The sequence below is a fragment of the Triturus cristatus genome, chromosome 10 (genome assembly GCF_964204655.1).
Source record: "Triturus cristatus chromosome 10, aTriCri1.1, whole genome shotgun sequence".
In the NCBI taxonomy this organism is placed as follows: Eukaryota; Metazoa; Chordata; class Amphibia; order Caudata; family Salamandridae; genus Triturus; species Triturus cristatus.
In genome coordinates this window covers 286,440,119-286,463,656 of record NC_140593.1, presented here as the reverse complement: position 1 = coordinate 286,463,656, position 23,538 = coordinate 286,440,119, and the positions used below count along the sequence as shown (strand labels likewise).

Below are 23,538 nucleotides of genomic sequence, written 5' to 3'. Positions count from 1 at the left end.
GGGGAAGTAACTTTTCAGGGCTTCGACCCGGACGGGCCTTTGTTCCCCGCCGAGGACTGGTGCTGGCCTCTGCCCCTCTGGCGCTTCTGAAAGGGCTGCCTGTGGTACTGCTGCTGCTGCTGGGGCTGTTGCTGGGGGCCCGACTGACGCCCTTGGCCCCTCTGCTTGGTGTAGCGCCTGCCCGAGGAACGGAAGGACCTCCTCTGCTCCTTAGGCCGCTCCAGCCCCACCGCCTTCAGGGTCTCCGCCTCAGCCTTCATGCGGGCCATCTCGTCATCCGCATGCGACCCGAATAACGTCGTGCCAGAGAATGGTAGATTGGCGATCTTCTGCTGCGCTTCCGGCTTGAGCGGAGTCAGCCGCAGCCAGGAATGCCTCCTCATATGTATGCCGTGGCAGTACCCATGGGCCGCCAACAACGATACGTCCCCCGCCGCACTGATGATCTGATTAGAGACCATCATGCCCTCGTTCAGCACCTCCTGAAAATCCTCCCTCTTGTCTCTGGGCAGGGAGGCCGCGAACTGTTGCAGGGAGTCCCAAAGCGACCTGTCATAGCGCCCCAACAGAGCGGAGGCGCTAGCGGCCTTCATTGTAGTAGCCGACGTGGAGCACATCCTCCTCCCCAAGGAGTCCATTTTGCGACTCTCCTTATCCGGGGGAGCCGTGGAGGAAGGCGTCGTAGAGTGTTGCTTACGAGCCGCCGCCACGATAACGGAATCCGGTGGGGGGTCCACTCTGAGGAACGCCGGATCCGAGTCAGGGGCCCTGTACTTCTTTGACAGTCTCGAGGGCGCCGGCTTCACCACAGCCGGCGTTAAGAACACCTCCATCGCAGGTTCCTCCAGTCCTGGGACCAGCGGGAGGAGGGGGCGCGACAGATGTACTTTATGCAAAGTCTCAAAAATCACAGACGTAGTGGGAATAGGGGTAGTCACTGATATCCCCAACTTCGCAGCCCCTCTCAGCAACACCTCCTGGAACGTGGCAATGTCATCCACTGGAGAGACGCGGGAAGGAGGCGTCTCTGACAGCGAGGGCGAATACTTGCCAGCCCCCGGAGAGTACGTGCCCCTCGACCCTCTGGAACGGGACCGATACCTCCGTCGACCATGTCCAGAGCGAGTGGAGGATCTGCGCCTACTCCGTGAGCGCCTGCGAGGGCGAGAGCGAGATCTCTGCCGGTGAGGGACCCTCGGGGGAGGAGGCGGTGGCCGCGGTGGTGAGGCAGGCAGCTGAGGCACGGGCAGAGGCAGCGGAGGAGGTGGAGGAGGAGGCAGAGGAGGCGGAGGAAGAGGAGGAGGAGGAGGAGGAGGAGGAGGCTGAGGAGGAGGAGGCAGTGCAGGCACCGGTGGAGGCGCCGGTGGAAGGTCGGGCACCTGAGGCAAAGGGGGCCGCTGGGTACGCAGCGGGGTCAGATGGTCTGAAGCCCCATCACTTCTAGCCGGAGAGCCCCCATCATCATTGTCCGGGCTCGCGGCCACTCTCCTCTTCTTGGCGGGCCTGTCCCGCGGGGAAGCCACCGAAGGCGAACGTCTGCGCCTCCCTGATCCTCGACTGGAGATTGTAATCACCGAGGACGTATTCCCCGATGTCTGGGACGTCGAACTGTACCTCGACCTCGAACGGCGTCTCTTCGCCCTCGACGACGAGTGCCGCCCCGCAGTCGACCGTCCTCTCGACGTCGAACCAAGTCTCCTCGACGTCGACCTTGATCGCCGTCGTCGGGGTGTCTGCCGCGACGTCGACTGTCTCCTCGACGCCGACTTCTGGCGTCTCGACGTCGACCGCCGGTGCCTCGGCGTCGACTGCTGCGATCTCGACGTCGATCGTTGGTATCTCGACGTCGATCGTTGGTATCTCGACGTCGATCGTTGGTATCTCGACGTCGATCGGTGGTATCTCGACGTCGATCGGTGGTGTCTCGACGTCGATCGTTGGTGTCTCGACGTCGACCTGCGTCTCGGCGTCGACCGCCTCCGCCTCGACGGCGGGCGCCGGGATCTCGGCGTCGACTCCGTCAGCGTCGAGCCGTGGGTAGACGGCGGCGAGTGCAGTCCATGGGGCTCGGTACGACGTCGATGTGTTGTCGACGTCGACCGCGACGGCGACCCGGTCCCGGGTCCCGCCGGCCCCTCCCTCGACGTCGAACGCCGAGGCTGCCGCGACCCAGAGCCCTGGATCGACGGCGAACATACCGGTGCCTTCTCTCTCGCCGTCGACGTCGTCGCCTTCGACGTCGAACGCGACCTACCAGCCGGTAGGCGTCGTTTCTGCTCCTTTTTCTGCCCGGAGGTCCCTCCGGGGGCTGGAGCATGGGCGGAGGAGGGGGAATGGGACCCTCCATGCCCTGAAGTCTCACCGGTCCTCTGCTTCTCCTGTCCCTGAAGGCGAGTCTTCTCCCGGTCCCTCAGGGTCCTTTTCGAAAAGGTGCCGCAGATGTCACAGGCAGCTGGGACATGTGAGGGCGACAAGCAGAGGATACACACCTCATGTGGGTCCGTCTTAGCCTTCTTCCTCCCACACTCAGGGCATTTATCGAATAAAGCCATGCTGAGAGTGGGCCAAAACTGCTCCAGATTGCAGGCAGTAGTAGACAAAGGCTCTAGACGTCGAATGAAACCACTTTTATCCAAATAATCCAATTTTAACTAAGTAAACCACCCAAAAGGGTAGAGCTCAAGCTCCAGGGTCCTGCTAGCAGGAGCCGGAAAAAAGAACTGAAAGTAACTTGTGTTGGCTGTGCATCCTGGGATACCGGGGGTCTCTGGAGAGTTTCTTAAAGGCACGGTATCCCTTTAGCAGACACATAATGACAGCCTATAGGGCTTGTCTGTCCACCCCTTCCTCTCTATTGTTTAAAGGGATTTTGGTGAAGGGAGTGTGTGATAATAAAGGAACATGTCAAATGTGAATAAAAAATGACATTTCAACTTTATTTTGGCTTTTGTGTTCACTTCAGAGGAAGTGCTGGCCAGTGCAGCCTTGTTGGGATTAGGCTGTATTATTTTGTCTGTCTCTTAAGTGTCTTTGCAGGTTGCAAATGCGGACAGCTTAAGAGATATTTTGATTGCTCCGGGGTCCCCGCACATGGGCGGGGATTATTCATAGATTATGACTATAACAGAGATCCCCTACTACAGAACCTTGTTTTTCCATTTTAAGTATCCCATTAAAACGAACTGCTTCAAAGTACACAGTTTTGTCCACTCGGATGGCAGACTTTGGCTGTCTTTAAGCAACCATGTCAAATCACCATATAACGAGAGCGATAACTGCCTATCCTTAGTTCCTGCTTTTTAAAAAAAAGAATTAAACGAATTAAAAAAGGGATATTTGCCTCATTGTTCAGAATGCCATTTTTTATTCTTATTCAATTAAAAAGAAAACAGTTTGCCACTAATAATCTCTACTTAGAAGGTTGTGGTTACATTTATTAATTTTTTTCTAAACAAACTTTATTGCATTCTTTGCTTCAAATAGTAGACATTACAGGCAAATGATTTTCATTTACTGGATGAGTACTATACGGTGACGTCAATAGCAGGTATAAAGCACCAAGAGAATATCATCCACGTCCATTCAGGACAGAGCCATTACAGTGAGAAAAACAAATATTAATCAACACAATCAATTCTCCACCTGGATCCCAAACAAAAACCCTTGATGTGTCACCTAGGAGCAGTCATGCTGATCAGGAAGGGGGAAGTGAGTAAGTTTATAATGACCGGTCGGTCACTTGCTCGAAGCAAACTATAGAATGCACTTGCCGTTAAGGACCTCAAACATCCTATCGAGTGAAAAATGTATCTAGAACCGATATCTCTTGAAAGAAGGGAGGAATTTTAGACCAAAAATAAAAATGGGTAGTCCGTTTGGCAGTGAAATGTACAAATATTAAAAGAGTTGTCTGGGAAAGGTCCACTAAGAGTAGATGGGTCTTGCAGGTTAGACTTGCAGAGGAAAATCTTTCCATGATTAATATTTATGGCTCTATGTGCCACAAACTCTGCAACACAGTAGAAGGGCAGTTTATAACTCCCAGTGACTCAATGATGATAGTACGGGGTCACTTTAACCTGACTTATGAATCTGTTTGGGAAGCAAGATATCTTTACATGAGCATAGAGAATCTAGGCTATGCCAGTCCAGTCAACGAAGATTCCAAGCATGGATGCCACAATAACTAGTATCAAAGGGATATTCTTCCAAATAATTAGAATAGGTTTATATTTATATATTTCTTTTCACTAGAACTTTTACGGAATGATAATACAAATGACAGAAAATGTACACTTCAATCAAAATCTTACCTACAAACATCATCGTCATTGGTTTTAACTCTTAGCCTAGTTACACTCAAATGCAACGCTTTCTGACTGTACTGTAAGTAGTGACACACATGTCAAAAATATTACATTACATTCGCAAAGTGTGGTGGCAATGTAAAAAGTCAACAATTAAAAACACATGTATGACAATAATGAAAGGAAATGCCAAACTAAACAAGGGACTGAATCCAGCCACAAAAACTGAGTCCTGCTGTGGTCTTAAAATCATTCCAAATTACATTTTTGGGAATGCAGCCCAATATATTCAAGTCTTTATACAGACTCGTGATCAACAAGAAAGGTGACAGAACTGCTCACTAGAGACAGCAGAGATATTGCATTTGTTTTGCCCAATCACAATGAACAGAAAATGCAGTCAGTGACCATAAAATTAACGTTCAAGTTCTATATACACTCTTGCCTTGCAATCATGATTCCGGAAACATCAGTCTTCAAAGCTCGATTAGCATCTTCATAAGACAGGATATCGCCATTACCTGTTTTAATAAAAATTTATATTGAAATGAATAAGACATAATGACCCTTCAAGCAACAATTAGGCATGAAAAATCAGAAGCAGGAATTAGATGGCCTGTTAACGAGTTTGGTAGGCAGCAATATAATCAAATGAAGGTATGTATATGAAGAAAGAAAATGTTTTATATGATTATGAAGCAAAGGCTAGTAAACTTTAACATAAGTTAAATACTTCTAAACAATAAGGTTCTCTCAAATCGCATTGAAGTTTCTGAAAGGCACCAAATTGTAGGTTTGAGTCAAACACTGATTTTGCCAAAGTTATTGGGCCCTCTGTGAAGACTGTTGTAAAACGTTTGTGCTCTAGCTGGAATTTAGTCTGAAAGTAGAAGCTGAGACCACATTCAAAAACTATGTCCAATGCTGACCTCTGATCAACTCACATAAAACTTTTACAAAGTCTTCAGTCAGATGGTAGGTAACAAGGTAGTCACTGCACAAAACGTCCTTCATAATCAGCACAGGTTACATTAAGCACAGGCGAGGTTATTTAGGCATCACAGTGCTGTACAAAGAGTAAACAATAAAATGAACATTAAACAATATTTTTTTTTACGGTCTCTGAAAGTTAATCTAAATATGTTCAAAATATTACCAAAATAAATGAACATACTCAAAGATAATTGGAGCAGCATGCAAATTAAATGTTATTTTAACGTACGAAGCAGTGATTTTGTTATGTGTATAACAGTAAATGAGTGCAGAGAACAAGTTACTTGACGTCAGTAAAATTGTTTAGGATGGATGTAGGTGCCAGACAAGATCAAGAACATCCTGAAGCAATGACAAGTCATCACCACTATGTAGCTCTCAATGATGTTCTGACTGGTGTTTTGGTGCTCCAGGTGAATTTGTAGTGGTTATATGTGGTGAGCAAAAAGTAGCCACTTGAATTCCAGGCATATAAAATTTAGGGATCCTGAAATGGATGAAAACTCTCCTCCTGAAACTTTCACCAAAGATTGCGGCACAGTAGGAGCCTCTCCGTGTCCGTATGCGACACCCTGCACAGAGGGCCACAAGATGGATGAAAGAATTCTACCAGGACTCATTGGAAATGCTGATGTTGAGAACACATTGCGTGTTATGATAATGACAAAAACACTGCAGAAAGATCAGGAAGACCCATATGGCACTAGAAGAGCAAAGTGCGCTGGTACGCTGTGTGGAACAAAACTGTGGTTCTGTAACGGTGCTGTGCTTTATGGCAAGCATATGGGCTCCAGGAGCTAAAAGGGTCATAGCTTACCCCTAAAGTGCAGAGCAAAAGTCTCCGAACCCAAGTATCCTTTGGAGGCAGCTTGAATGAGTGAGCTGGGTCACCAAGGATTTGCAGCAATCAAGGCAGAACAAACAGCAGATTAACAAAATGACACCTGCCATCTGAAGAGAGGCACACAAACTGGATGCACTAGGATCAGCCAGAAAAGTTGTTGCCTGAGGCAAATGTAAGAATTAAGCCTGGGCGGAGTTTGTGGACTTCTGCCACGCGGAACTCCGCGAAGTGCAAATCAAACAAGTGCGTTGATAAATGCTGTTCGAGGTGATTTTCAGTGCCAGGTGCTTGTCTGCACTATGCAATCATCGTGAATGGCACTATGCACAGCGTAAGCAGGCGCAGCTTCCTTTCTGTCGCTTGAGTAGATTTTTACTCAAGCGGCAGCTTTCTAAACGCGAACGGACTGTTTCTCAACGTTAGCGGTCATGAGAATTCGCGACCACTAGCAATGAGAAATCTGACCGGCTGCGTTGAGAAATCTCGCAAGGATGTTGAGTTTTCACACTTGCACTTGCCAACTTGATGTTGACGATCGCAAACGAGGAAAAAATCTCCCTGGGAAGTGGATTCCCCGCTCGTGCTCGCCAACTTGACGTCGACAAATGCGAGTGAGGAAAAAACTCCACTCCGCTACGCAGAGTGGAGTTTTTCAGAACTCCGCGAGCTCCACATAAAGCAGAGTGCAGAAATCTCTGCAAATTCCGCGAGCGGAGTGGATTTCACTGCCCAGACTTAGTAAGAATGAGGAGTCTGGGTGTAATAAAGAGTGATCACCTGCATAGTAACTGATGAATGAACAGCACTGGTTGAAGCATCTTACTCTATGTGCAGGCTGCAATTGAAGGAAATCTGGCAGATAAGGGGAAGATAATAGAGAATTCCACAAACCTAACTTGAGACAGAACCACATATGTACTTCTTAAGGAGCTCACTGGGGTGCCTTGTGAAATAAGACACTTCAGTTGGGATGAGACTAGCTCACAAGGGGCTAGATTGTCAGGTAATCACAGATACAAGCAGCTGGGAAAGAGAAGAATAAAGGGAAATCACATCCTTCTCAGTGTTGAAAATTGGGACACTTTAGAGGGTGAATGCAACTGCTAGCCCATCCCGGAATTGTGACAACAAAGGGAGCGGCTGAGGGAAGCATCTTAGGACTCATATCACCACAAGCCCTAAGAAGGTAAGCAATATGTGGAAGCAGTCAGACAACAGAGCTAGATCCAGTGGGTATATTTTAGCCACACAGCTAGGACACCTGACCAATTGACATCTCATCTCAAGTTTACCACTTCCCTAAATATGCTGGGAATTAACACTGTGCTGTAAACCTGGATAGTGACATTTCCCTGTGAAGGGTTGTCACTTAGCCTTGCCATCCAAGTCAACCCATTTATGGCATAGTGAGCTCTGTGGAAATGGTGGAGATATAAGACATGGTGTTAGGCCAAATTGTGTTCTCCAGGGCAATCCTTTGAACTTGTTTCTCCTCTTACTTTTTTGACAAAATTGGGAACATTTAGTATCAATTTAAAATCTATGAAGTGTGTAGTTAAACATAAAATAAATCAGTTACTTATGTGTAACCCTAGTTCTACAGCATTGGTATCTTTTATATAATCACATGCTTGAATCATTTCCCGTTGTGAGGCTGGGACTCCCCTGTTCTCTCAAAAGCAGTAAACTCTGTTAAAATGGCTATATGCCTCATCAACAGTCTCTGTTTTGTAGCACATCCACCTCATTTGAAGCAACCCGAACATTAGCCAATGAGGTGGAAGTGCTAGCTCTCCTACTCCAGCTACAGGCCACCAATGCTCATATTCCATACCACAAAGTGTGAGACAAGTATATAATAAATGAGCTTCAGACTGGGCAGGAGAGAGGGTTGCATGTGACATATTACTCAGGAGAACTGGACTTACGGGTCAGTAACTCATTTATTTCCAGCACTGGATATTTGATATGGTCACATGCTTGAATCAGATTAGTAAGCAGAACATTACAATGAAAATAAATCTAAGAAAGCGGGAAGCAGGTGCCCCTTCACTGAAATGGAGCACAGAGGACAGCCTGTGTAACTGGTGAGTCTGCTTCTGTATTCAAATCAAGGCAGTAGCTTTGTTAACAAGTGTCTGCTCATCCATGTAGCTGCAAGGCAAATGTCGTGCAAAGGCACATAAGCGTAGAGTGCCACAGTCGTAGCCATATTCCTGGTGGAAAACACTCTCACGTTTCCCAGGAGTGTATGCTTCGTATTGTTGTGGCAGAAGGAGATAGCCAACATGCAATGGCCAATATGCAATTCCATGTTTGGACAAGGGTCGGCCTCTCCTTGGGTGGCGGAAGAATATAAACAGTTGCTAAGATCGAATATATTTTGTCTTGTTCATATAAAACGTGATGCACCTGCACTCATCCAGTGAGTGTAATGACCTTTCTGCTGAGGTTGTGGGATTTGGGAAAAAGGACCACAGAATGACAGGCTCATTCTGGTAGAAATCAGTAGGGACCCTATGTAAAACCTTCAGGGTTGGTCTGTAAGATGACTTTGCCATCAGTAAAGCAAATAAAGAGTTCTTTCACTGTAAATGGATGCATTTCTCCTACTCTACATGCTGACTAAGTAACAAGAGAAGTGCTGCCCTCCATTAAATGAATTTTAGATATCCTCAGTGGATCCAAAGGCGGCAGCATGAGACGGTTCAGGACAGTACTAAGATACCAGAGTACTAGTGGGCGCTGCACAGGAGGAAGGGCTCTGAAAGGTCCCTTCTTAAATTGTTTTATTATTCTCTGTAGGAAAAGAGTGGTGACAAATGTCTTCTTTTTTTCAATATTGTAAGATTGCTGGCAGATGGATTTGACTTGATGAGTATTTAAGCCCACTCTTGGTTAGGGTCAGAAAATATGGAAGTATTTGGTAAGGTTTTCTGGTCTCTGGGTACAATTCTTTGATTCCGCACCAGAAAAAGAAATGCTTCCACTTGGCGCTATAAGTTCTTATGGTAACCTGCGCCTGGGCTTGCGCCAGGATGTTTCTAAATTTTGCTACAAGATCTAACTAGACAAACTTTAGGTTGTCAGATACCATGCGGTCAGGTTTAATAACCTGGAGGTCCTAGTGCATCATTTCTTCATTGTGCCTGGAGAGGAGATTGGCGTTCATCTTCAGTTGTATTAATGGGTGTGCAGATAAGTTCAGGAGCTCGGTGAACCAATACTGGTCATGGCCTTGGAAACGAGACGGTGTACAATGTTTCAGCTTTGCTTAGGATGCAAGAGATCAGAGGAAACAGTGTAAAGGTGTACACGAAGATGCGGATTAAAAAGGCATGAAAAAGGCATTGCTCCCGGGTGATAAAACCTGCTGGCGTAACACAGGCATCTCTTATAGCTTTGGGTGGCAAACAAGTCCAATGTGGGGCAACTGCATTGGTGGAAAAGGTAGTCCACTTGATCTTGGTGGACCTCCCATTCATGACAGTCCGATGGTGTTTGAGTAAGTGCATCCACTCGATCTATTTGATATCTGAAGAAGTGCTCCACAGCGATGTCCAGGTGGTGGGAAATGGCACAGACCCATTGTTTCTGCGCGTTTACGACAGCAGTCGGGAGCTTGTTCCCCACTGTTTGGAGATGTAAAACAATGATGTGGTGTTTTCTGTGCTGATAAGGACTGCTTGACCTGCCAGCCGTGGAAGGAATGCCTGCAGACCAACTATTATGGCACAGAGAACCCGTATGTCCGACGAAGGGTGGAAAGGAAGCACTACGCTGAGATTCGTCTGGAACTGCCTGCATACTTGTGCTTGTTTTAGCCATTTTGCAACTCTGACCATATCGTCCCACTTGCCGTGAGCTTGATTCTATGGGCTGTCCAGGGCTTGCTGGAAATGTTCTTGTCAGGAGTCTGCAATCGAGGATAAGACCTATGCATGATGACATCATGCACAGCAGATGTGTACCCTCTGACTGTGAGCAGCTGTTTGACGCAGAATGCCCTTACTTTGAACCAAAGCTTTATTAGTCTTTCTGCTGAGGGGAAAGTTTCTCCCAGTTGCATATCTAGCATCATCCTAAGAACTGAAGCTTTGTTTGAAGTTTTGTGGAGGACTTGTCGGTGTTCAGTGTCCTAGTCTGTGGAAAAAAGTGATGCAGACGGTCGTAGACGCTGATGACTCTCCCTTGATGGAACCTTGATAAGCTAATCATCCAAGTACAGGTACACCCAGTGACCAGGTCATCAGAGTAAGTCAGCAAACGGTGCTAGGCACTTTGTAAATATTCAAGGCTTTGGCTTGAGGCCAATTGGTAGCACCTTATATTGGTAATACTGCCTCACCACTGCACAGAAGAGGTATTTTATATGCTTCTGGTGTACCTGAATGTGAAAAATATATATCTTCAAAATCCAGGGACATCAGATAATCATTTTCCTGGATCATAAGTAGGAACTTGTCCAGCTGCCTGAGGTCCATAATAGGTCTTCACTGTTCTGTTTCTTCCCGATTAAAAAGAATCTGGAATAGAACCCTGATTTCAGACCACCTCTATCGCTCCTATGAGGAGGAGATGGCTAATTCCCTGCTGTAGCTCCTTCAAACAAAGCTGATGTTCTTTCCTGGGCCGCAGTTTGGCAGTTTCTATTAGAACTCCAAAGAATGACCTGTGAGTACAATATGCCCCACCCAACGGATTGACATTATGGACTCCCATTCAAAGACAATTAGAGAATTTCTGCCCTCTATCTGCTGAGATGGGGATGCTTGGGGGAGTGAGGGGTGGGGGCATCTGTGAAAAGTCAAGCTCGTTTCCGATTGTCTTGCGATCACATTTGTGAGGCACCCTTCTTCATCCAGAGGATCTGCCGTACCCCAGTCTGTGGTTTCTATTGTGTGTATAAACCTGGTCATATTCAGGTTGTCTTGTAGGGTATTTAGAGTAGCTTTGACCTTGGTATTGAAGGAAACCCCCTCTATAGGCCCGAGATCTTCGTGAGCCACGAAAAGTAGAGAAAACCAGGGCAACAATATTGGAGAACACCAAAGGATTTTGCTGCATCTGTTTTAATATACTGCAAAGCGTTATCAAAATGTTTCCCAAACAAAGTTACTCCATCAAACAGCATATTCAATATCTCTGCCTGGATTTCTGGGTAGAAAGATGCAGATCGTAGCCATCGCGGACTTCTCAATACAGCTGCTGCTGCTAGAAACCTGCTTTTGAAACATCCACTGCAGCATCAATTAAAGCTGCTGAAGTTGTTGCACGATTTCTCTCTTATAATCCAGTATGAGGGCAATCAATGGCAAGATGCATGCCACATTTGACAATCATAACTGCCAAAAGTCATCAATGCGTTTGCCACCTTGATTGATGTTGCCGCCATAGTATCAACCCCACAGCCTAAATTATCACTGTTTCTGCCATCTTTTATCAGGAGGTGCTGGTGAAGGGGTGACCGGGTTCTTAGATCTGCCCTGTTTTGTAGATATGATAGGGGTTTGGTTTGGTTTGGGATGACCCATAAGTCAGGTTAGGGCTGTGTCTTCAAACGAAGCACCACCGCTGACACTGTGGCTGGTGTTTTCATCAATTTCATGACTCTAGTATAGGTATTGACCTAATAGCTTTATGGGCCTGTTCCTTTAAGTCACACAGGAAGCATTAATGTTCTAAGGTCATCAGGAGATTACATTTGTAGCCCTTCTCTCCATTAACAAATGGAAAAGGTTTTTTTCATAAGTAGGTGAATCTGGCTGGATAGATTTGTCACCTTCCTTTGGTAAGATAATCATCCCACTCCTCATTAGCCCCATTATCTGACAGTAATGCTGTCTTCTTCCAAATTTGAGTAGACAGATTCTTTAAGAATCCTCATCTCGGGGGGGAGGAGCCAAGATGGCGACCGGGACGGCAGCGTAGACTCCCGGCTCCGTGAACCTCCGCATCCCGCACGGATATCCTGCAAGAGATCCTCAGTCTGCGCTATGCGATCGTGTTTGTGAACGAGAGTGGCACCCGACCGTGTGACTCCGAGGTTTCTGGCTGCGGTACCGCCGGAGAAATGTGCATTTGAACTTTGCGGCCCGTGCAGCCCTGGAGCCTGGACCTCGAGTGGACGCCTTGGCCGGGTGGCAGTTCAACAACAGCGGCCTGCGGCGACTGGGTGGAGTCGGTCCACCGGAGCGGTGCTAACCTCGGCCTGCATTTCGCCGTGGTCGCTCCCACTGCTAAGCGTAGCGGACCGGGGGCATGCCCGGGGGTGCAATTCTCAGATTCTCCGGTGATTGCCCCTGCCTTTGACGGTGAGCTGCCCGGACGCCGCCCGTAGCTCGCCCTGATCCTTGCGGGCTGCTCCCGGATTTTTGCGGGAGCTGGTCCGTGGTGGGGACGACTGTTGCCCGTGACCACGCAACGGATAATTTTTGCCTGCCCCCGGAACCCTGTCTCCAGCGACGTGGACCTCGAGGCGCTTGTCCCTGGGTCCCGGCCCCAATACGGGTCGGGCCTCCCCGGCGGCCATCTTGTTGCGATGCAGCCTACCATCCTGTCCACTGGGTCGCAGCGGGATTGGGAGTGTGGGACTTTTGGGAGTGTGGCGGAGCGCTCGCGGAGAGCTGTGCTGGGGTACGGCGACCTCCTAGAGGCCCTTGGTGCCCTTCATTTCTCCTTGGTTCGTGGCGTCGGGGTCTTGGGGAGTAAGCTCGATGGTGTGGCATCAGTGTTGGGACAGGGGCGGCCTGCCTGTCCTCAGGTACACAGGGACTTCCCACACTGCACACAGGAGGAAAATGTCGCGGCCACCCCTGCGATTAGTGCACAGCTGGACACTCCGGACAGTATGCTACCGTGTGATCGGCTGGCTGAGGGTTTGATCTGTTCCGGAGGTATTGGACCTGAGTGGGAGGTGGTGGCCTCGTCCCGTGCACGGCCTCCGGCGACCCAGGGACAATTCCAGCAACAGTTGTCTGCTTTGACTGATTCCGCCTTCCTGGACCTTGTGTGCAGTGCAGATCCTGGGGCAGCACTGGGAAAGACGTCCCTCCATGATGCGGACTGTGTTGGTACTCAGAGACTTCCACCCCATCTGTGTGTGTCGCTTCCCGGTCGTTTTTGGACACTTCTATACCTGGGAACATCAGACATGGCGCTGGGTCGAGGGGTAGGCATGGGCAGAATTGCAAAGAGAGGTCAAGGATAAGGCTGATCCTTCGGGGGTGGTCATCTAGTAGACGGGCGGACTCCGGGGTTGCGTACTCTCATGGCATAGCTGTTAGCATATTAGGTGCATATATGCTCCCCATCTCTCTTTGATATGGTCGCTTTGGTGCTGCTTATTGTTTGCTGTGGGGAGACCTCACCGTGCGGGAGGGAGAAGCCGGGGGTATGTTTTGAAGGCCCTCCTCCAGTTTATTATACTTTCTCTACCCCCCCGTCTGGTGGGGTTCTTTTCTTACTCCTTTTTCCCTGTTTCTTCTATATTTCGGGTCTAGTTCCAGGGCGACAGGCACACTGCTGGGGGGGGGGGGGCCGTACTCATTTGCAGAGGTGCAGGGTGGGGGGTTGGGGGAGGGGATTCTTTAGTCTTTCATCTCTTTTTCCATGGCCTCCTTTTTCTTCTCCGCTTCTTCTTGGTTTTTTCTTTTCTGGGATCAGCGTGGTACACCTCCTTGGTTGTGAATCGTTGCCTTCTCATGTGTGCCACAGTTTCCGGGGTGTTCTCTGGGCGTTAGGGCGGGGGCTTGCAGGCGCAACTGTTTATGATATTCTTCCCCATCCTGAATTTCCTGTGTCTGCGCCATTGATCCAATAGATTGCTGTTTATTGCTTACGTCTATTATTCTGCCTGCCTCTTATCGCTGTTGGGAAATTGTTTGGCACCAGATGCTACTGTTTCGTTCCATTATAAAATGAAAAACCCTTTTTCTCCTGGTGTCCTACCTGGGCTGCTCACTGGCTGGACTATACTAGCATGAAGAATCTGCTCTCCGAGGTGCAGCCTGTGTTCACATTTGATTTTTATTGTTCTGATTGTTTAGCGGCCGGCCCCGGGGGGTTGTAGGCCCATACTTGTTATTGATTGAAATGTCAATAAAGGTTTTTCAAAAAAAAAAAAAAAAAAAAAAAAAAAAGAATCCTCATCTCCCCATCTTTAGAAGTGTGCAGGACAAGTTACGGTGCGACTGGTCTTGGAGACTGCTCCGTTGGCAGTGGAGGTGGCGTAGGAGGTGCAGATATTGGAGGTGCTGGTGGGGCAGACATATATTTTTCAGGCAGTAGTCTTGGAAAGATGTCCATGATTTGTTGTAAGGTTGTTAAAAACACAACATGTACCTGCAACTCCTCAGGGTCCATATAGTCACGATTAGGTGCGTACATCTGAGAGTAATAACATCCTTAAGTCTGGTGCTGGTAATCATACTCCTGATAAGTATAGTCCAGGCATGTAGTCTGCGAGATTCGGGTGGGGTTAGAGAATAGGAGAGATGACCAAGCTTCGAGATGGACTGTTTCCATGAAGAGTAAGATATGTACTGATTGGCATTATGTGGCCTCTGGGGCTGATTTAGAGTTTGGCGGACATGGTAAAGCAATGCAATGGCAGAGGAGTACCCTGCCCGTCTAACTCAAGGTCCATCCTCCTGGGTGAACCGCAAGATAAATGTATTCTATCTGTGTAAAACCTTCTCCGACGGACCATCAGAGGTAAGCTATCGACTGTCTGCCTTAGTTAGCATGCACGGTTTGTGTATTTTGTTTTTACTGTCTGCCTTAATTAGCGTGCATGGTTGGAGTATTCTTTTTTTTTCTGTCTGACATCACCAGGTATATCCTGGTAGTAAGAGACGGTAAAAAACGAAAAATGGAATTGCCTTTGGACCATGCGAGAAATCTCCCCTGGTGTTAGGAGTTCCTTTTTAAAAAATAAAAAACTTTTAAAAACGTTGAGGCAATCTGTTAATCGCATGCTGCATTGAGAGACCACCATGACGGTTTACTGAAAATGCATAAAGATATCTGTGGGGCCAGCAGACATCTCTGAATTTTGCAGGTGGACTAAAGGCAGGGTGGCTGACAGTCCTCTGCCACTGTTTGCCTTAACCATAAATCAAGACCTCATTCTAGAGTGGCAGGGTACTTGAAAAATAATGGATTGTCATGCTATGCCAGTAGTTCTACTATATGCATGCATACGTTCCATCTCCTTTTGTGGGTCTGATTGCTAGTAATATGCCTGGAAAGCTGGTACTGACAAAGATTTCCAACTCCACTGCTGCCAATGTTTGTGTGAACTCAAATAAGTAGTAAATTTGCCTCCAATCAGGAGCACTCAAGTGGGTACAGATTTACAACTTTTTGGAAAACATATACACACATGTATATATATATATACATATATATACATATACATATATATATATATCACTGAAAAAACCGTAGGTTTCACACATGTTATAGTTAGCGGAAATTTTACTGATAAAAAACCAATGAAATTGCCCCGTTATAGTTAGTGCTGGCAACTATAACTCACGCGACCGCAATCCTCTGCTGATGCTAATACTGTATTTAGACACTTATTTGCCCATGTCTTCTTCCATACATTTTTAGCTATACATATATTACAAATATTTTTTTTTATAAAGACACATATGTCATCAGCAGAAGATTGCGGTCGCGTGAGTTATAGTTGCCAGCACTAACTATAACGGGGCAATTTCATTGGTTTTTTATCAGTAAAATTTCCGCTAACTATAACATGTGTGAAACCTATGGTTTTTTCAGTGAATTTGCAAGGTTTTTTAAATGCTAATTCCTAACTATAACGTGTGTGAAACCTATGGTTTTTTCAGTGAATTTGTACGGTTTTTTAAATGCTAAGTTACTTTACGCCATTCGAGGCGTGCGCGCCCACTTAACGCAGTGCGTTCCGTGCACGGTTTTTATCAACTTTAATAAGCCCTGTACATTTGGTGGCCTTCGGCCACCAAAAGCACAGGGGGTGGGTGGGGTCAATGTGGATAGTGTTTTTTTTATTTCGATTTTATAATTTCATGTTGCCAAAATATAGTTTTTTTACTGTTGTAATAAGCCCTGTACATTTGGTGGCCTACGGCCACCAAAAGCACAGGGGGTGGGGTAAGTGTGGATAGTGTTTTTTTTATTTCTATTTTTTACCGTACGCTTACAGTAAGCGTACGGTAAGCGTACTCGGCGAAATTGCCGAAAAAAAAATAAAACCGTTTTTGCTCTTGGGGGATGTTTGGGGACTCCCTCAACATGACTATGTGGGAGGGAGTTGTCAAAACAGCCCCGTAACATGTTTTTGGGCATCATGTTTGATAAATAACACTCAGTGCGAGAGACAAAATGGCGGACGCCGCTTCCTGGTTTCGGCCGATTCGAATGTTTACTAAGATCTAAGAGCCAATCAGAATCGCGCTCGCGCACGCCACTGTACGCGTACGGTAAGCGTACCGTAAGCGGGCTCAGATATATATATTGATTTAAAGGCTATTTTCTCAGAATCTACTGAACAGATTTACACCAAACCTACAAAAGGCACTTCCTTGACATAGGGACTACCTCTCTGCCAAATTTCTAGTAATTCTGTTCAGCCGTTCGGGCTGTAGCTCTGTCTAAAGGTCCTATGGAAAAATGCATGGGAAAAACGCGTTTTGGGACCCCCCTTTTATCTCAGCCCCCGCTTGACGAATCCCCCCGAGACTTTCAGGGTAGGAGCGGAGCGTAGCGCCCCACCTATTTTGAGAAATTCGCGAGGATTCATCGACCGGCGCCAAAGTTATTCAAAATAGAATGTTGCGGATTTCCTATGGAAAAGGGGTCCTAACTATAACTACCTACTGGCGACCGCCAGTAGGTAATATATATATATATATAGCACAAAGTCCTGACCCTCCAATATCACTGAGGGGTTTAAGACCGGTACGGACCACAGTCAATGTTATCTTCCAAAGAATACTCCACAAGTGGTTGCAAATAAACCATTTATGTTCAATCCAAATTCATGACTTTGAGATATTAGACCAAATCAAACCTATAATTGATGTAGATCGAAATTAGGTGAAGACGGCAAAGAATCATGGCAAGTGCCCCAATAACAGCTTGAGACCAATGATTCTAACACTGCCATTTAATCACAAGAGTTTACTAGATTTGAAAGATAGATCTTAAATTAATTGGTTTCTTCTAATGGATGAACTTGATGATGCTCCCAAAATGACAAGTTGATAGAATTCAATGTAAAACAATGTAATATCATTGAAAAAGAAGAGAAAAAAATTAAGAAAAAGAGGGGCAGAAAAAGGGGGAGGGAAAAGGGTGAGGCTGAAGTCAAAAGTAAAATAACTGTTCAAAATTGAACAGAATTAAATGCATTATTGATGCTGTGATGTAGGGCTGCCAGTGAAAAAGATGGACATGGATATTAGTGTGTTATTAACATACTGCAAAATTGACAGAGCTACAAAAGGAATATTTACAAAAAATTGTGAAGATCTTCAGTCGTGTTCATTCCATTAGGCATTCTAGTGTCAAGTAATAGAATGAAGGAGGACTCTAACTGACGTAGTTGTTTTTCTCTGTTGCCCCCACGAATTGAGGGGGGTACTGCCCCAATGACATAATATTTGAGGTCACAGATTTGGTTGGAATGAATGGCTTTAAAATGTCGGGCAACAGGGTAGGTAGAATCCGAGTTGACAATCGCACGTAGATGCTGCAAAATGCGATTGAAAACCGGCAATTTAGTGCTGCCAATGTACTTGAGGTGACATGTACACTCGAGTACATAAACTGCAAAATCAGTGCGGCACGTAAAATGATTTTTTATTTGGACCGGGATGTTGCTGAAAGCTGTATGATATTCAGAAACATTAGTTCCAAATTTACAGGCACGACAAGATGAACATTTAAGGAAGCCAGAACGTGACAGCCAGGTAGTTTTGGCCATAGATTCAGGACTGGATTTAATCAGAGCATCCCTCATAGAGGGAGCTCTCCTGAAAGTAATGTTGGGTAAAGTGGGCAGTAAAAATTTCAGAGTGATGTCAGTCAAAATGATTGGCCAGTGTTTGTAAATTATTTTGCGAACGGTCTTATTTTGTTTGCAGTATGTAGCGATTAATCGGATAGGTTGCATATCCTCACTAGTCAATTCACATGTATTAGATGTGGCTTGTTGTTGTTTAGTTAAAAGGCAGATTTCACGAGGACAAAGATTGGCTTGTCGAGGGCTTTCTTTAGGTTAGATGGTTTGTAACCCCGAGCTAAAAACCGATCTGACGCTTCTTTCGGACATTGTTCCAAGTCAGATTGACGGCTGCAAATCTTCCTTAAACGGAGGAATTCCCCGTAGGGTATACTGTGTATGAGATGGGACGGAAGGGCACTGCTGGCATGTAAGATGGAATTTCCAGCAGTGGTTTTCCTATGCAGTTTGGTTTCTATTTGATTTTCTGAAATAAAAACCTCCACATCCAAAAATTCAACCCTCTCGGAACTGATGGCAGCCGTAAATTGCAGATTCATGGTATTAGTGTTAATAGATGTTACAAACAAAGATGCCTCATCTTTAGTTCCTTCCCAAACGATGAAAATATCATCAATGTATCTGCCATAAAAGCGGATATGTGTGTCCCACATTGTCTTGTGGGTGACCATGAGGACATGTTCCTCCCACCAACCAACCAGAAGGCAGGCATAGGTTGGAGAAAAACATGCCCCCATAGCCACCCCCCTCAATTGTCTATATAGTACTTTGTCAAAAAGAAACACATTGTTGTTAAGGCAGAGATCAATCATTTGGAGAAGCATAGGGTTGTGGTCATTGAAATTGATTGAGCGAGAGTCCAAAAAATGTTTAACAGCTGTTATATATATATATATATATATATATATATATATAAAACAATTTAAAGCCTCTCTCTTAGGGAAATAAGTATGAAGAAAAATATTAACAAGCACAGCAGACCCAACTAGCAGGCCAAGAATGCATTTATTTGCACCTCCTCCTCCTCCCACAGTTAGGCCCTGGTCTTATAATCTAAGGTGTCTCCTTCATACTTAGGGACATAATGGATATCCATCGTTGCAGGGCTATAAGCGTTCTTAGAGGCGTCCTGGTTGCTGAAATCCACTTCTAATTCTGAATCCATAATGTGGTTGAGAAGGCTTAAATTGTTGGGAAAGTGAGTTGGAACAAAAAACTGTTGGAAGGCTGGGGTTGATGTTGAAGGGCTCATCATTGCCGTTGGGAGTAGTCACATTCTTGACATCCTCGGCGGCAATAGTCTTGATTGCCCATTGTGCTCCTGTCGTTGAAGAGGATCTGGTCGTCAACAATGAACTCTACATTGAAGGTGTTGCTGTTGTGAATGGTGATTTTGATGTCGAGAATGATGTTGTTGATGACTGATGTTTTCTTTGTCGTTGCCGAAGATAAAAAAAAAAAAGTCACCAGCAGAGACTAGAACTCACTGAAAGCATTTCAGGAGCTAGATTTTTGAGCTAGCTGGTTTTTATCTTACCTGGAGCGTTTTTTTAGTTTGGTTATTAAGAAACTCCAGTCTTTATCCGTGAGGATGTGCCTGTGGTCACTTAGGGCTGTAGTCCGGTGGGGAAATCTGCTTGTTTCTGTTTTTCGCCATCCTTGAGGAAGTACTTGGTGGAGCACCTTTCACTAAATCATCCCCACTTGATGAAGCATCGGCCTTAGAATGAGATCATTTTTTCTTTACGTGGACATATAGTGCCAACATCCTCTCTCTATCCTTCAGAGTCTTTGAAGGGAATGTGCTGCAAATGTCACAATGGATAAAAGGCAATAAGTAAATTATTCATGTGGGTCATCAGTGTAGATTGTCTACTGACCACAGATAGAGCAGGATTTAAAAAGCTTTTTTCTCTGTCAGCCAGGATGATCGAGGATAGGCTTCCTAGTCCCGATAAGTGGAAATATGCCATGAAACTTACTCCCTAAACAACTCTGTTTACCTTAACCATAAATCAGGACCTCATTCTCAAATGGGTACAGATTTACAACTTTTTGGAAAACATATACATACATATATATACTGATGATGAGGCTGGAGAAGCTCCAGGGTATACCACAATGAATCAGAAAAAGGTAAATGAAAGGTTAGAGCACAGCTTTTCACAGGGACTCCCACACTCGATGTGTGGCAGAAATCTGAGCTATTGGGAGTAACAGAGCTAGCATTTTCACTTCATTTGCTAAAGTTGAGATTGCTTCAAATGAGGTGGAAGTACAACTAACCAAACAACAATGTTGAGACCTATGATCAAACACGGTTTACAACTATTTAAGATTGCCAAGGCTTCCCAGCCTGGCAATGGGAAACAATTCAAGTGTGTGAATATATGAAAGATCCAATGTTGGAGAACTGGACCTGGTGTTTCATGAAAGAGGGAGACAGTGCAGATTGTCATGGTAAGGTTCAACCAAAAAGCAATACGATAGTACATTTAAAGTCTTTGGAGCGAGTACTAGTACGTTGCATTCTTGGGCCGCCTACTTTAAACAAACTGATCTTAAGCAAATCATTCTATATGCACATATTGGTATTTATAAAGCAAGAACCAAGGTAGGGTGCAACAGAGTGCTGCACATTATGTGTGAGACTATCAGGTTTGTGCCCATGAAGTGGAAATTACATAATGAGAATACATCTCTTGGCCTCTGTCCACAACCTGGAATAAGAGGGCAGTCTGAAACAGATTTAATGGAAGAAATAAACACCAAAGGCACATTCTCAGTAGAGGATCACAGTATGGATTATTTTCACACACTCAGGGATGTTTAATGGCAGGTGACCGCAATCAGTCGCTGCAGCTCTACAGCTGAACGTGCCACTGAAGCTGCATTGCGTCCCACAGCAACACATGATAGGAAGCGGGAAAGACCACTGGAAAACAGAACTGCTGGCCACAAATTGTAAATGTGTATCAGATAAGTAGGTTTTTTCTGTTGTAAAAAAGCATGTAAAGATGCGAAATGGAAAAAATGGAAAACAACAAACTGTTGGTTTGCAAGTTCATTTGGAAACTAAGCGATTTTCCCAGCTGGTGTAAGGAGGTACATTAATGCGTCGTCGGCAGCGAGTGCTTCTGCTTTAAAAGAGTTCTGGGGTATCATAGCAACAGACAATATTAAACCCTCAACGCTGTATTTTTGTAAATGACCCAGCTTGAAGGATCTGTCTAACGTTTTCTAATCCAGGTAGAAAAACTATTCCATGCTCTGCTGTAATGGTGGGCACAGACTTGCAAAAAGGTGCAAGAGTGTTGCTAAAGAGTGAAGAACACGTTCCCTCTTTTTAGCGATATGGCTGATTTTTCAATGCATTTAGCTCTTTACAAAGCTGATTCAAGCTCAGTTGGCCTACATGGATAGCTAGATTACAAGAACAAACTACACTAAAATACAAGCAGCTGCAATTTTTATGGATCGGCGTTCTGCCTTTTGCAAACCTTATTTTGAAAGTCAGCGTTTTATCTAAAAAGGAAAATATAATGAAAAGCAATACTAAATGCAGACACTAACTTACGTGTTTCTATGACTGATAGAAACAAACAAGTCCCCCCTGAAAAGGTGAGGTTACTGGTGAGTAGCAACATATCTATGAAACCCAATCCTATAGCCTCTTACCTATCATTAAAATGCTTAATTAACCTTAGAACCTAGCTGTTCTCTTCCTATAGATTCCCCCTGGTATCTGTCGTAGCAGCACTGTAATAGGGGTATGATGGAAAGGATAGGGTGCAAAGATTTTTTCAATCTTTTCAAAGGTTTATGGAACACCTTGTCCTTTTAGTCAAAGTGTTTTCCTTCAGCATAACTGCTGAAAACCAGGATTTTCATAGAAAAAAAAATAACTCCGCACACCCCTACACCAACTGCTACTGACTTTCCATAGTCCCATAAAATAAGATCCCGCACAAATAGGTCTTAGGAGGCCTGTGATATTACTGCATGCTGTAATATGTTGGATCCTGGGGAGAAATCCTACAACTCAAACCTGGATAACTTTGTCTCAAGAGAAGGGCCCAGAATTCTGGAATGGCTTGGAGAAATAGGACCGGAACACCACTTTTCCCACGTTATTCCTCATAGCTTGGAATCCTTTGGTAAAACTATAACCCATAATTACATTTACCACCAGTATCGGTAATACAAGCTGCCGTTTTACCACCATGAAAATACAGTGGGGCTAAAAGTTAAAAGGATAACTGTGTATTGTTCAAGGTGCGTTCTTCCGGTGCATAAGTTCCGGAAAGTGGGAACATACTCCCCAACAGGAGTATGAAGATATGTTCCCCAAAAGGGGTATGAAGATAAACAGTTTGCTTTACTATGGTAATGATCATTTAGTAGGGGAAGCAAATGGAGACAACATACCAAACAAAGGCACAGGACTGGCTAAATCAGCGCAGCGGTTGATGTATTCCCAGTCAGCAAGTTTTGTGTAACGCTGTTCTTTTGATCTCCCGTGAAGCTAGAAAAAACAATAAAACAATTTGACACTTTCTCAAAAGAACATCTTCATTATTTCAATCATCATAAAAGCCTTGCTCCAAAAAAGAAGGGTTCACTGATAATTTCTTACAAAAATACCAGTTGCAGAGGGGTACATACCGTTATTAATGAAACTCCCCAGTGTTTCAAATTTGGAATCAATTTATGAGCGAGATTGGCGTTTTCTTGCACCCCAGTTCTGATTTTTACAGTCAAAGGAACATCGAGTACCTTTCATAACAGAATAAGAAATGCTTCAATGAGGACATTAATAGTACACAAAAGTACCCATACATTAAAAAGAAAAGAAAAAGTTTTACTTACGGAATTCATTCCTTTCACTATTTGTTCAAATTTTCTGGAGCGACTCATCAGGGCACAACCACCTCCCTTGTGGGGAAAAGAAAACGGAAATAAAAAAGTGAAAACCAACTTGAGACTCTGGTATTTAGCACGTCTTCTCAACTGTGCAATTAAATTAAAGTTAAACATGTAGAAAACCTAGGTCCCCTAGCTCTTCTCCTAAGACTGCGCAATTGTTTTCCTTGAATTGGGTGTGGCCTAAATAGTAGATAGAGTGTAGCGGTTTGTGTCCACCTTAATGCACACGCATCCACGTACACAGAGAGGCGACATCACTATTAAAGGGGGTGTGCGCAACATAAATTCTTTCATTCATTCATTCATTCATCCATCCATAACATTGACCCACTTGACAAAATACCCAACTAATGTTCCCGCTTGGCCATCTCTAAATACCCTCTGGAACATCCAGGGCTGAAGCAGTGTAAGAAGGAGCAGGATGTACTGTGATGATGATTAGATACGTT

The 23,538-nt window shown here is 45.2% G+C and overlaps 1 protein-coding gene across 3 annotated transcripts in view; it reads right to left on the bottom strand.

Annotated features, from left to right (window-relative positions):
• The window catches only part of DUS3L (dihydrouridine synthase 3 like), a 132,761-nt gene that overhangs the window by 20,661 nt on the left and 88,562 nt on the right, over window positions 1–23,538 (bottom strand). For all 3 annotated transcript variants that reach the window (XM_085631168.1, XM_085631169.1, XM_085631167.1), the window contains exons 8-11: window positions 23,033–23,098; window positions 22,829–22,939; window positions 22,592–22,688; window positions 4,753–4,828 (exon numbers count right to left, since the gene is read on the bottom strand). In XM_085631168.1, coding sequence (XP_085487294.1) covers window positions 4,753–4,828; window positions 22,592–22,688; window positions 22,829–22,939; window positions 23,033–23,098 — 350 coding nt within the window. The remainder of the gene's footprint in view (window positions 1–4,752; window positions 4,829–22,591; window positions 22,689–22,828; window positions 22,940–23,032; window positions 23,099–23,538) is intronic.